General features: G+C 43.4%; 1 protein-coding gene across 1 annotated transcript; it reads right to left on the reverse strand.

Moving 5' to 3' along the window:
- Positions 1 to 6: 6 nt before the first annotated feature.
- oaz2a (ornithine decarboxylase antizyme 2a) lies at positions 7 to 10,714 on the reverse strand. The gene is given in 6 exon segments (XM_017437004.3): positions 7 to 151; positions 1,114 to 1,199; positions 1,521 to 1,693; positions 3,598 to 3,678; positions 3,680 to 3,746; positions 10,517 to 10,714. Coding segments are annotated over 6 exon segments (558 nt in total). The 5' UTR covers positions 10,537 to 10,714; the 3' UTR covers positions 7 to 20.
- Between the last annotated feature and the right edge of the window lie 4,696 nt (positions 10,715 to 15,410).

Here is a 15,410-nt window from a genome sequence, read left to right on the forward strand (position 1 = left end):
GTGTCAGGAGACTGTGGCAGTCACTCTTCATCTGAGCTGCTGTTGTCCAGAGAGTAAACCATGAAGGCCAGATCGGGCCGGGCTGGTACCATGGGGTGACCCGGCTTGACCATCTCGAAGCCCATGTAGTGGAACGTCCTGATGATGGCCACTGGGGGGGAGGGGGGAGACACAAGAGAGGAGAGGGAGGGGGGGACAGGTGAGTAGCTTGACAGAGACGACAGGAAAAAACCTCCAGCTGAGGTCAGAATCAACAGGAATCAACTCACAGCTCAGATTAAATATTTAAGAAAACAGACATTTTCAGAGAATTTCTCTCCAGGGTCAGATTCTCCGCCACGAAATGATCTTTTTATTTCTTTATTTAAAACTATCTGTGTGAACACAGCACTGTTTCTGGAAATGGTTTTGTCCACACGGAAACAGAAAACGCTGCAGGGTGTGTAAGTGGCACTGTAACGCTGCCACAAAGATACACCAGAGACGTGAAACAAGGCGTGACGCTGGGCACGAACCAAACCCAGAGGTTTTCTCCCTCATCCCGTCTAGCTTCCTCCGCAGTGAGTCAAGTGTGCGGCGTCTTATTACAAGGTTCTATGTAGTTCTGCAGCTAGGTTCTGTAGTCACTGTTAAAATGTTAAATCTGAGGCGTTTGGGTTGTAGGTTACCGTGTTACTGTGTTAGGTCAGGTTGTAGGTGGGGCTTTAATATTGTCTTCAAAAGGTTGTGTTTTGGCTGTCCACATGACAATAAAGGGCGGCATGTCAAGATTTTGTCACTCTGGAACTTGCTTTCAAAAAAAATTTGGGATCCTAAATTGATGTGGATGCAAGGTTGAAACAAAAAAAGGAAATAAAAAAAAACATTTGTGTCTTTTATAAAAATGTTCTCGAGTGGACAGCCACGACACTAATCTAGTGAAGCAGCTGTCTTTAAACTGTCTCTGAAATAAAATCTAGAAAAGTCTGCTTGTTATGTAAACTGTCACAATAAATAAACAGCAACTTATCAAATTTATGGTTGAGTCATAAATGCAACACAGAAAACAAACTCCTTAATGACCGTGTACTGTTTTAAAACTCTATAAAAAGTATTTTAAAAAACAGCTCTTACGTCGATCTTCTCTGTTTTTGTGGAACCACAGGAAGACGTAGGTGACTTTGAGCTTCTCCTCTGCAAACTCGAGCAGGGTGGTGAGCCTGCGGGCGACACCGAGAAACAGAAACAAGCTGAGGATAAGAGGACAGATTTTTTTCCCCCCTCCTTTTTATATAAGTGATGCAGCTTTACGTAATGCAGAGACAGCTGCTGCAGACTGTAACCCTGCAGAAGGCGAGGTTACTCTGCCTGTCTGCATCATGATACACAGTGGTTTAGTAAAAAGAGTTCACTGAATCTCGTTTTTTAAAAACAGGAAGTACCCTGCGTGTCTATGATGCATCATTTCCTGTGTTAGGGTAAAAAACAACAACAACAACAACAAAAAAAAAAACACAAAAAAACCGCCTTTTTAAACCTACCCCTCTTTGCTCCCTTCTGCCAGCGAACCGACCGGGATCTCCAGGAAGAGGCTGTCCTCGGAGAGCGCCGTGTCCCAGGAGGCCGAGCGGCGCTCGCTCAGCTGGTAGTGGAAGCGGAGGAGAGAGGGGTTCCCTCCGACCGGAGCGGCTTGTGTCACTGTTAGTTTGTCATCCTGGATTCACACGGAGAAGAAGAACAGAAAGAGAAAAAGAACACGTGTCAGGAAAAAAAGACCACAACCAGGCTTCTGACACCAGGTTAGATCCACAAATAAACAGGCCCAAGATTTAAAAAACATAACCAAAATACTAGTGAAGAACAAAATTAATTATGAAATAGTTCCATTAGAGTCAGGTAGTGTACATTCAGACATTACTGGGGAGTTTAACAAAACAAAGAGGAGAAATGTCTCTAATTGTAAGACAGTGAAAGAAGAAGTGGTATTTTGATGAAGCAACAGAATGTTTGCCAGCAGCAGATACAATTAAATACAGTAAAAGATATACATAAAAAAGGTAGAAACAACCACTTCTGCTTTCGTCCTTGACCTAAATCCAGCACACGTATTTATGACGGGCCGACAGATAAGAGTGTCACATTAAAAGCTGAACCGGTCCTTCCAGTGAGCGCTGCCTGACGCGGACACAGGCTGTTAGAAACCTGGATCTGATTCAGCCGCAATCAAGAGACCAGATCTGAACCGTCTGTACCAGGAAGGAGCTGCACGCGCACCGGGGACAGACGGGGATGTTCATGACAGTTATGACTGATCTGTCTGATCCGAAAATCTCTAATCCTCCCCAGAACGGTCGGCCCAGTCACATGTTCGGGCTACGACACACACACACACACACACACACACAGCAGGCCCAGAGGGAATCAGGAGAGTGAAAGAACTCATGCATTAAATGTGCAGATGAGGAGCAGGATTATGTTGGTTTTTTTTTTGTTGTTTAATTTTTAGAATTAAATAAGAATAAGGACAGAACTCATTAGTGACGTGTGCGTCTGTGTTTAATGTGCACCGAGGCAGAAAAGTCCCTGAAGGATGAAGCACTCAGAACAATTTACTTCCGAAAGTGCTCACAGCAGATGAGAACAACATGCGCCACCTCTTTATTCATCGTTTCAGCCTTCGGAACCATTAGGCTTTTTAAGAAGATAAAATAACGGAGCTCTGAAGAGTTTGCACTTTAGAAAAATCCTTTTTTTTTTTTTTAAATCTCACCTGGGCCCAGACTCTTTCAGCCCCTTAAAGCCTGCTGGGGAGGGTCAGCACACAGTGCCTGACGCCTGTCCCGTCGTCTAACGGATGACAATCTCAGACTGGTGACGCCTACGGATCCAGAGCAGCCTCCAATTTGAGCTTAAAGTTAACAGTATCCCTGTTAATTTCATCCATAAATCCCCGGCTTTCTCAATTCAAAACTTCTGCCTACGGAAAGCTTTTATCTCTTCATTAAAAAGTAATCAACCTCACCTTTGCATGTTTACTCATTTACCCTCACTGTTAAAATTAAAGCCCAAAGGGGATCGGGCTTTTGCAGCGGCAGCCTCCAGACTCTGAAACAACCTGATCCTAGATATTCGTACTGCAGAGTCCATACCTGTGGAGTCCAGCCCTAGACCTGAAGGGCCCCTAGACCTGCATGTTTTAGATGCTTCCCTGCTCCTCAGCAGGTCTGCAGAAGCCTGTTAATTACTCAGTCATTCAAATCAAGGGTGTCAAAGCAGAGGAACAACTAAAACATGCAGGATAAGGACCCTTGAGGACCAGGATTGTCTATACAGCCTGAAAACTTACTTTTTTAAATCTGGCTTTTAGTTTGAGTTCAGTTTGAGCTCCATCACACCTTGAATGTTTTAGTTTTAGCTTGTTTTTCTGACACTTTCTTGTACCTGTTGGATTTTATGTGTGCTCTTCTGCCTACATTTTTAAAGTTGGTTTTTAAACCAGCTTGTGAGACACTTGTTGTTTTTAGAAACAAAACTGACATTGACACTGATCACATTCACGGCACCCTGAAAGTCCTGAGATGCTGCGTGGCTCCGTTTGTTCATCCGTACTCGGGTTACCTTGTGTATCAGCACGCCGTGAGAATGATCCCTGACACTCCCTCGCCCACCCGGGATCTTCAGCTGTGGGTGAGGGGCATCAGGAGCACCACAGAGGCCCCGGAGCCCGAGGGATAGAGCTGGGCGAGAAAGACTCCGCTAACCAGGAACTGCAAGGACAAAAAACAAAAGCCGGTCAGTGTTTCAGATCAGCTCGGGCCAGTCCACAAACCCTTTCTAACATTTTAAATAAAGACGTTTTAATTCCAAACGCTCAGTATTTTGCCCCTGCCGTGTTACTGAAAGCCGCACAGCAATGATGGCAGCAGTACAGCAGAGGAATGGTGTTTAGGTGTGAAAGTAAAAAGCCTCTGGAGCGAGGTTGCGGTGGTTTCTTATGACTGCAGCACGTTAAGGTCCTGGCCCCCACGCACGCTCGCGTTTCTTGTTCGGTGAGAATTTGAAACAGGACTGGACAAGACGGACAAAAAAATGGTCAAAATTTGATTAATCTTCAAACAGAGATGCCACAATCCGGCCATGTGGTGGCGTCGTCATCCAGTTTGAAGGCGGTCTCGGTGTCTGCTATTAATGCCTAACTGTGTAAACACTGCCGATCCTTTCAGGGCGTTTCTGAGCTCTCTTCCAGCTGGGCCGTTAATTTTTTCCTCCGCCGAATCAGCTGGAATATAAAATAAAAGATCTTTCCGTTTAATCTCCATCACTTCACTTCTTTAAACACAAGGAGAACTTTTACATAGCGGCTAGACCGACTGCAACTCCATAGCTGAAGCACTTCCTGAACCGTTAGCCCACAGGTCAGAAGGAAACTGTAACGAAGCCGACACAAATATATGTGCGGAATATCTCCGCAGACGGTTGAGTTACTCGTCTCTGTCCAGCGACTCTCCCATGGAGTCTGTTTGTAACGAGCCGGCCACACTGATGCGGCTGAAGATTTATGACTACATGCAGAGTTGTTAATGACTTGTGCATGTGGTGGGAGGCACATACTGTAAACATGCGCATGATCTCTAAACACCTCTGGAAATAGCTTTGTGAGGCTTTTGGGAATACACATCAGCAGTTTGGAGTTTCAGACGGTGCTGGAGGGCAGCGAATGGAATGGGAACCTGGGAATGCGCCACTGTTTTCTTGTCAAACTTTGGCTTTTAAACCAAGCAAATTATTTAGCATCGTTTGGGTGAAACTTGTCCCTGTGATAGCACTGCACCGACACTGAAACCTGCCATGTTTATACGCGATCTCCCGAGTGAAGCTACAAGTAGGCCGACTCTTTGGCCGCTCCACAAGAGGATCGTCACCTACACGCACCTCTGCTCTCCGCCGGGGGGGAGGGAGGCGGCATGCAACCGTTGCCCTGCCGACCGGGAGGGTAACCTGAACGACTCCGTGCTGCACAAGCGGAGAGCGAGCTGTGGAAAACGAGCCCGTTCGTGTTGCAGCTGCAGCCGTGTGCGCTCTCCCGTCTCTTTAATTAGCTCTTAGCTACGTGGGGACAACAAATGAGCTGATGCAAAACAGAGCGGAGCAAAACACACCAACTTTAGAGACCTACTTTAGTGAAGATTTCTAAAAGGGGAAAGCAAGTGAATCAAATAATCTTCATTTGTGTGGACAGGGCTTGAATCAGCTTGTGTCCAGAATAGGGGCTGGGAAGCTTTAACGCCCATTTTAAATATCTGCCTTTAATTCGCTAGTTTAGCTTTTCCCAGGCGCTTCTAACGCATCACAGCTCACTCCCCCTCCCTTCCTAGGAGGATGTAGTTGATAATTATTCCATCAACTATCTTATTTTGATTCCTGTATCACTGTCTTGTAGCCCATGTTGAAGGGTTTTGTAACTATAGTCGCCCTGCTTTAACTCTGCTGTAGTTATTTCACACCAAGCAGCCTAAAATGGCCGTGTTCTCCGTGTGACACGGGTTGCTGTTCTAAACTGGTCATTTAACACGGATCGAATGTGTTGGGAGTTCAGCTCACGTTTGGTTCCGAGTATCATGGTAGGCATATTGCAATGTTTACAGTGCTTTAGACGTAATCAAAAAGTGTACTCTGGTAGTACAAGCTTAGTGGTAACTTTTAAGCACCTAGTGTTCGAGTAATAACGTACTCACTTGCATCTTGAATACTCTGAAGTGAAAAAACGACACATCGAACAGCTGCGCGAAGAGGCAGAGAAGTCAACAGGGTGAAAAGGTAGTTGTTAAAAGGCCATTTATTACGATTCGGTTTGTGCAGATTGGTACGAAAGCTCAAAGTGTGTCAGAAAACTACGAAACAAACGGATCAAACTGGAACCGAGCGAGCTGCTGATGAGACAAAGATCTGCATCCCCCCCACCACCACCTTTCCTTTCTGAGACCGAGTCTGCCCTTGATGGAAATGCCAGCTTGTTTTGAAAGATAAAACTCACGTCCTGACATTTCACTCCAATCAACCCCCCCGCCCCACCATAAAGCCACTCCAGCTGAAGAGCTGGCAGCCGCCTCCCTGCTCGAGAAGTCAGAAGGTGAGGCCTAAAAACAGAATGTGGGTTGCATGTTTAAGTCCGACTGGATGACTGACACGGCGAATACGCCAGCAAGGATTTAATCATCCGTGCACTGCGGAGAGACTCGGAGATGCCAAGTGCGTCACCGTCTCTTCCTGGTGGGAAGAGTCTTTTTAGAGGAGGAACGCTTCCACCGCCCGTGAGCTCTTCCTGAGCTGCGAGATGTTATGAGAACAGATTCAGGTAAATTGTTTCGAAGGCATGAATGGCCCGAGTAGGAGGGGCAGGGCTCTGGCTGAAAGTCAAAACAAAACAAACCCTGAAAGCTCAAACAAAACAGGAAGCTTTGTGACAGCTCCTTCCAAGAGGGCCGAGACACACAAACCCAACCTCCAACTCTGTCATTATGGCATCAGCCATGGGGGGGGTGGAGCCTAAACTCAAACTCCACCTGTAAACAATATCGCAAACCTAAAAAAAAAAAAAAAATTAAACAACAGGAAAAGCTCTAAAATTCCTGTCAAAACACACCAGCTCTGACCCCTGGACCCACACAGCTCACGGCTGGTCACACAAACAAGCCTGTTGTTTTGAACTGGAAAATGCACAGTTTTTGACCCAGTCGGTGATCGTGTTGAAGCAGCTGACAAAAATTTAAATTAAACTGATAAACCAGTATGATCGAGATTTAACCGTCCGGATGAGGCCACAACGTTGTGTCAGAAATTGACTAATGATTCAGCTGCCTTTTTTCTTGGGGGGGGACTGCTGATTATCATTGATGATAGACAACACCTGGTGAGTTAATCTATTATTACCACTTAAACAAGGAGGCATTGTGACATCTCTGTAAACCAGGAGAGCTCCAACACGCTGTCCGCGTGTTACAACAGGCCTGAAGTGGGTGAGGGTGTTCCATAGACGGTGCTCCAAAACACCAAACAACGTAGAGGCATACAAAATAAAAAAAAAGAGGCACCACACCTCCTCCGTTAACTGCTGACTGAGGCAACAAAGGACATCCTGGCTCTGAAAGCAGCTTCCCGTGCAGGTACGCACTAGTATGTTTGGCGTTAGAGCAGTGAGACCGTATGAGGAAGGAGGACAACTCTTTAAGAGTAAAATTGTCCGATGTGGCTTTTCAGCTGCAACTCTTCCGCCTGTACTTCAGCAGAATACACAGGGGGTTCAATAGTTTCAGAAGTAGGAGGTGATTTGGAAAAAGTACAGGGTTGATCATCCACTGGGCAAAGTTTGACCAAAAGGGGTCTGGGTCTGATATTTAGATATTTATTATAGTTTGATATTTAGAACATCAGAAATGCATTTTCCTGCCGTTTGGAACAAGGCTGGGAGGCTGTTTGAAGAGTCCAAAATCTGCAGCTTTAGAGGACAGTTTGTGAGAATTGTTGGCTTTTTGGAAGGACTGGGAGAGTTTTCAGGAAATCAGATGGAGAATTCATTTAACCAAGGAACTATCTCCCAAGGCGGTAAACCTGAAGTGAGTAATCTTGTAAAATAGATTTGAATAAAAACATATTGGCGGGAGATTTGAAATGAATTGATTGTCTTTGCCTTCTCTTTGGTTGGTAGAATCCACTCAGCTGACAGGAGAAATATACCAGATGTGCAAAGAAACTACTAAATAAACCAGAACAAAACATGAAGAAAATGAACCTTTATTTAAAGCGTAATGTAACAATACTAAGGGGGCCAGCTTTCCTCTTTTTGCCCGTTCTTTTCTTAAACATTAATCTGTCATCCACTGCCTGGAAATCAACATGGTTGCCCCCCAACATCGACCAATCAGAAGCCTCTGCAGATAAATGGGAACTCTTGTCCAATCAGTGGTGGCGTTACAACAATGGCACTTGCTCGCTCAAAGGTGGCTGCACCCGTGGATCGACAGAAATAATCAAAAACCTCCATTTATTGTGACTAAAATTAAATTTTGCATCGTTATGCTGATCAGAGATAACATGGAGCCTCTTCTAGACAAACCTTTACCAAACACTTCTAGTCAATCAACGAAAAGTAGCCGGTGAAACTGCGGCCGAATGAAGGTCGTATTTAGCGATTTTCGCCAGCTGCCAGCGACTTCTGAGGCCCCTTAGAGAACACACCCTCAGACAGCAGCTGAATCCGATTCACACAGAAGCTGAAAGCTCTGCAGGAGGTTATTTTTAACCGGGCTTTGGAATAAACAAGTCGTATCAGGATACGCGTGGCAAAGCGAACTGCAAAATCATGGCACAAAATGATGTCTGCGCACAGAGGAAATATAAAAAAAAAAAACTAAAAACCAACTTGCAGTCTTCTTCCTAGTGGCGCAATGAGAGGAATAGAAACATAACTCCAGATTTTTCAGAAGTGAAAGGGCTTAAAACAACCGGTTAGTCAAACAATAACACAGTTCACCTAACATTTTGATATCTGATCCTCAGAAAGGCAAACGTTGGATGTTGAACCATCATTCGACACTAAAACTAACAGAAAACAAAAACCAGAGATAAGTTGAAGTCCCTTTTTTGCCCTTGGATTGTAACAAACACTACGTGGAAAGCTCTGCTTACATACAACCGAAGTCAACAAAGAAAATGTACAAATAAATAAAAAGTAGCATTTGTGAGGAGTCACGCAGCTTTGATCGTTTATCCCACAGCCTAAAAGGCGACACGGGGATGACCGTTATGGAGAGACTGTAGAGGTCAATCTCTGTCCAACTGGGTTAAATTACGTTGAGCTACGATTATTTCAAAAAGGTTAAACTGAAACAGCTCTGGCTGATAACTCGACGTGTCGCGCAGTTTGTTTCGTCACGGAAAATTCGATCCGGAGTCTCCGAGCAACCACTGAGGAGCTCCATCTGTCCGTCGGTTCAAGAGGCGCTCGGCTGCACTCGGGCAGCTCAGGACGGATGATTTATGCTTTCTGAGTACACACACACACGCACACAGATGCCAGTGATGCTTGGGAGGTGAACCAGCAGACAGAACGGGGGTTATGTAACCGGGCTGGTGGAGGCCAGCGGCTGCCTTCAGCTGATAGGGTCCCAGCGGCGGGGCTCGTGTAGTCCCCGATCCGGCTCGCAGCATCAACGGACTCCCTCCTCTCACTGGGGGACAGGTGAGAAACTCAAACAGGACACACCTGAAGCTGCCGAAAGAAACAAAACTTACCCGTCAAGGGCTTATCGCAAACAATAACCTACAAATAACAAAAAAAAACAGGTTTCGACGCAGATTCAAAGACTGAGATATGAGACTCAAACCTCTTTAGGGCTCACAGCAGCGATGCAACAAAACCCCAAGCCTGTACTGACATGACGGCACGGTACAGAACAAGATGATCCTTCGTTTCATTGCACTGCCAGGTGTCACAAGATGATGCTCAGGGTCAGTGCGATGTTTATCAAAGTACACCGACACAGCACAGCTGATAAAACGAGACAACCTGTCGACTCAGAGGCTCTGATAGGGTTTTTTTTTTTTTTAACCTGCGGATAAGTAGCCATAAATATTTCATACCACAGTGTATGTTTGGCATCGATGTGCAATGTAAAATGATTTATTACCCCCAAATGTTTAAACTTTACACTGATATTGGCTTGGAAATGTACCTGAGCAGCAATGTATATGTAGTTTTTTCATTAAGTTTCAAATCACATAATAAAATGTTGACCTAAAGCGTTTAGAAAATGCAGAAACCAGCTTTATGTTTGTTATTATTATAACTTCATTATAATATTTTATATATATACACACACACTATGTTACAACTACTACTATCTGATAATAAATGGTAACACCAAAAGGGATTTTTAGTCAACTAATCCACCAATTACATTACAAATTATACAATTAGTTCCTCTAAAATCCGTCTGGGAAGTGGATTTATTAGACATGCATGCTTATTTTAAATTAGCAACATTAATGACATTCTTATGATCTCTGATTATGTGTCAATTTAGGGGTTATGATGACAATTAAAGAAAGCTAGAAGTAGAAAAAGTTGAACTTGATGGAAATAAAGTTTAACATGTTTCAGAAAAGACAAAAAAAAAATCATTATGCAACTTGCAAGTTCCGGGATGAAACTAAACGCGATTAAAGAGCTGTTTTAGGAGCTTGAATTAGTTCACTGAACACTATATGTGCTAATAAAGCTGACTATGATAAACTGAGCTTGTTGTTAGCTGTTTGGTGCTCAAATAAATAATCATTAAAGTCCGACTTAAAACACCAAACTCCTGCTTTTTTTGTGCAGCTCTCTTCCCTCTCGTTTCCTGCGACTTTTCGAGTCGAGCAGGTTCGCAGTTTCCCCACGAACACCGAACTGAGCCCAAACACTAGCTAATGTTCAAGTCTTTTGTTTCAGCGTTTCCTCGTTAAAAAAAAAAACACAGACAGACAGCCGTCCTCCTACCTCTCCTCTGTGTTCAGCATGATAGCTTCGAGGAAAACACGGTCCTTCGGTCCTTTTAACAACCAAAACTCTGCCCGTTTAACAAGATGTCCGCAGATATGTTCACCATCCGTGAACTGAGACAAAAACTGATGGCGCTCAGCGTCTAATTTCCTTAGTTTTATCTGAGACAAACTCTTCCCGTTGTCCGTCAGCGGGACAGCAACTGAGCTGCTCGGCTACAGCGGCAGCTTTTATACCTGCAGCAAAGCATCATGGGTAATCCCCTCTGCCATTTTTTTCTCCTGGAAAGTCAACAGAAGAAACCAAACTGAAAGGTTCAGGCTGTGTCTTCAGTACTGACACTTGTTAATACTTTTATAATAATACTAATACTACCTCAACTAGTCAAGTCAAATTTATTTATATAGCACTTTTCAGCAACAAGACAGTTCAAAGTGCTTTACAACATAAAAACATACAATAAACGAGCAGAAGTAAAATAAACAGAGGATATAAAAACTTAAACTAAACTTATCTAAAACAAGTCATACTAAAATAAACTGAGGAAAACCAAACTAAGATATATTAAACTGATAATAAGCTAACATAAATTAAACTAGGATTTGAGAACCTTAGCTGAACAGATCACAGATGATACAAGCTAGGATAAACTAAACTAATGGTACCAGAAGGCTAATTAAGAGTTAACACATTTCAATGAAAGGCTAACTAAAGGTGCCAAAAGGAAATGAGCAAAAGTAAGTAAACAGATGGAAAACCAAGCTAGGAAACTAAGATATAAAAAGCTTAACTAAACTTATCTAAAACAAGTCATACTAAGATTAAAATGATACAAGCTAAGATAGATTAAACTAATGGTACCAGGAAGCTAACTGAGAGTACCAAACAGGCCAACTAAGAGTTAAAACATGTCAATAAAAGGCCAAATAAAGATGCCTACTACTACTACTACTACTACTACAACTACTACTAATAATAATAACAATAATAACTTGGATGTCAGCAAAAAGAAGGTATTTAACATTCAATGATGAAAGAGAAACTGAGTAAGGAGTACTAAGACTTGTCATAAAATCCAAACTAAATGCAGCTAATAAGACTTTAAAGGTGAAATGAGAAGGGTTTTGAAGCTTACATAAATCAAAAGAAAGTCATATAAAGTTCTTACTTTCAGAGTCTCTCATTTAAAAAGAAAATGCACTAATTCAAAATTAATTATAAAAGATTGAAAAAATTACTAGGTTTCTTCAGCATTTTCCGTGATCACTCGGAAGTGTAACGTATCAAGAGCCAAACAGGAATGCCAACAAGGCAGTAAATATCAAAGACAGATAGTGTGGGGTTGAAATGGTTCAATCTCCCACCGTCTAACTGGCACTCGCCGTCTGACACGTCAAACGTGGTCCAAGGAACAAGTGATTAAATCTTAGTGGTGATCCGGTAAAATGCCAAGGTCAAAGGTCAAGATCACAGTTGACCTAGCGCTCTAACTCTGCAACCGTGTAACGTAGGAATGTCAAACTGCACAGCTGGACACCTCATGGGTCAAAGATGATGCCTGTTGATGTCAAGGTCACAGGGTCAAAGGTCAAGGTCACAGGTGACTCCATTGTTAAAGCCTTCTCTACGCTCCAGCAGGTGATCCTTTGGTTTCCTCCGCCAAGGAAGTTCTGTTTTCTGTTGTGTTTGTTTGTCTGTTAGCAATTTTAAATAAAAACTAATGAGCAGATTTGGATTAATTTTTTAGGAAATGCTGGAGTTGTCACAAAAAAAATCTGGTCATCCAAATTATGATCCAGATCACACTATTTTAATTACCGCTATGGCTTTGGCGGAGGTATCCTCCTAGTTAGTCTTATGTCATCTCTTCCTCCTGTAACTACTAGCAGTGCGATGTATTGGAAAGCCCTGCAAATTAGATCCATAATGTAAATAAGTAACAAAGAAGCTCTTACAGATGAACTAAAATACACGAAGGTCTTTGTTCCCAAACAATCTTTGGTGAACATTGGAAAACAGCGGAACCGAAACCAGATTAAGGAAGAGAGGCTTGTGTTGCTAAATCAGGCCTGTAAACGTTAATGTTTCTGATCAAATGAAGTGCGGCTGTAACTCCTGATCCTTTCTAAAGGAATCCTTGTCGTCGTCGGCTGAGATCAAGGCTCTAAAACAGAAAAGGGACCCTCTAGAACCCTCGCTGTGGAGGGCTTTGACCCCGACACCACTGACAAAACGCACACAAAGGCGAGAAGAGAGATTTAAAAAAACATAAAGATCATCTTTAGCCCCTGAAAATTACCAAAAGGTCCTGTTCTCCTCCCTGTAATCTCCTTGGCAGCGTTCGGCTTGGCTCAGGCTCTCAGTGGGACTCTGAACACAGACCCAGTTATGTAAGGCAGAATGGAAAAGAGCCCCAGCACCAAACAAGTTATTGGATTAGTAACAAGATAGCAGCCGGGCTACTTGATCCTGGCACACACATCACAGACATCACAGCACTAGTGTTGGAGGTCCTGCCCGTCTGAGTGAGCGAGGGGGGGGGTCATCAAACCACCTGCCTGCCTTCGTGGAACAGCACTGTGATGTAACCCTCTGCTGCGCTGAGGAAATCACTCCACTCCTGTAAGGAAGTGGAGAATAAGATTATTTCGTTGTCTGTTAGTTCCTTAATTCACAAAGCAGCAACGGATAAGGCTCTGTTCCAGGAATCTCTTCCTCTGTGCACGTCATGAGAGAATGTACCGTCCCAAACAATCGGGGCGAGAAAAGCTTTGAACGGATTTACTGATTAAATTTTAAAGGTGTTAGGCCATTCATCAGGCAGATTTAGGCATTCAGACTGTGTGCTGCTGAGGTAAATTTGGTACAGTAATGCCTATCAGCAAAATATGTACATCCAAATAAACACAAAAAACATATGTTTAGAACTTTTGCTTTTATACATACCAAAGTGAACAAATAAATGAACTGACAATATGAGCAAGATTTGTTTATATTTGTGCAGACCTCAGTAGGAGAAAACAGGAAGAGACACTCCATCGGCACTTTATGGATCTGAGGCCTTGGCTCTTCAGACCTTCAGACTGGGAGCTTGTTCTTTGTATGGACGAGCCAAAGCTTCTTAAATTATCTGAGCCTTCAAACCTTGTTGCAACAGTCAGCAGCCACAGACTCCTCCACTCTGCTGCCCAGCGAATCTGAAAATAAGAAAACAAACCACTGCCAAGAGAACAGAGGGAAAACGTGTTTTAGGACCTCAGCTTCACAAAAAAAAGGAGAACCGCGGGTCGAGCTGCTGAAAGATATAAAATACATGTGGCGTCCAAAGCTCTGAACACCATCCAAAGCACCAAGAAATCTGCTTACAGAAAATAAAGAAAGCTTTGTGGTACAAATGTTGTTAAAACAATTTAACTCTTAAAAACATTTTGAGGGAAAAAATGCTTCAGTTAGGCGAGATTTCAAGTGAATTTTAACCCTGCATTTTCCAGAGAGCATCATTTCCACACTGAAGCATGGTGGTGGTAGCATTATGCTGTGGTTATGTTTTTTTGTTTTTTGTTGGCAAAGCCTGGAAATTATATAAAAAATACGCAATAGATGATTCCAAATACCCCAAAAACACCTGTTTCAGTTCAGAGAAGTCAAAGGTTAAATGTTGACATCAAGCAGCCCTCCTGTCATTTACAGGTAAATATTTAAATATTGTTGAAAAGCTCATCCAGAGAATCTGCGGCACGACTCAAAAGCAGCCGACCTCCTCATTTACTGGTCTGTTGTGATCAGTTGCACAGCAGCAGCTGAGAAAAGCACCTGAAACCCGCGCTGAATCTCAGGTGAACGCCGACCGTCTTAGTTTTCAGGACAAACCGTCCCTCCGTCTCCCCTCCTTGAGCTCCGTGCAGCGGCACACAGGCTCGAACACTAGAAGCTGGGCTGAAACACAAAGCGTCTCTCGTGTTTCGGCACGTTGCCATCAAGGCACATGTTCTGTCGAGAGCTGTGGCAGGTGACCTGGAATTTTCACTCTTCGCATCGAAGACGAGGAGCAGACCGTGTGAACGGCACCGGACACTTTATCGCCGCTCGGAGAATGAAATATTCAGCAGGAGCTCAGTGGGGATTATTGAGCTTTGACAAATAATATAGTCCTAATAAGAGGTTTAATGTCTGCTGAACTGACAAAACCTCTAAAACTAAATAAGTGAGCTTATAACAACCAGAGCCTTTTGTTGCCCATTTACTGATCAATATTTACTAATGCTAATTTTCCATTTGCTCTGAAGCTTGTTCACCTGTTTATGTTACTGAAACACATGACTACTCCAGTTGGCACATTGTCAAGGGCAGGGGTAGGCAACCCTGGTCCTGGAAAGCCACTATCCTGCATGTTTTACTTGTTCCTCTGCTCCAACACACCTGATTTGTATCAGTGTCATTAACAGGCTTCTGCAGAACATGAAGAGGTGATTTAACCTCTGAATCAGGTGTGCTGGAGCAGAGAAACAAAGAAAACATGCAGGATAGTGGCTCTCCAGGACTAGGGTTGCCTACCCCTGGTCTAGGGGGAAACATCAGAACTGGGTCAATTAAGGAACCAGTCTTCAGGTTTCATGCATGTAGCTCTATACAAAGAGCAAAAGGCTCATTCATTTATACATGACTACAAATCATGTAGTCAGGTATAGGTGACTTTACAGGTTGATGTTCTAGGCCAGTGGTCTCTAATCCTGGTCCTCGAGGGCCACACAGCAAATCCAGGAGGCCCAGATTAACACTGTCAGATTTGATTTCAACACTTTTAAAGTGTCTATATGGGTCCACACCAGAAAGTGTTAATTTAACTCTTTTTGGAGAGTTGGTACCTTAACTCTTATAAAGTGTCAAATAT

This window comes from Kryptolebias marmoratus, linkage group LG11 (assembly GCF_001649575.2).
Source record: "Kryptolebias marmoratus isolate JLee-2015 linkage group LG11, ASM164957v2, whole genome shotgun sequence".
NCBI lineage: Eukaryota > Metazoa > Chordata > Actinopteri > Cyprinodontiformes > Rivulidae > Kryptolebias > Kryptolebias marmoratus.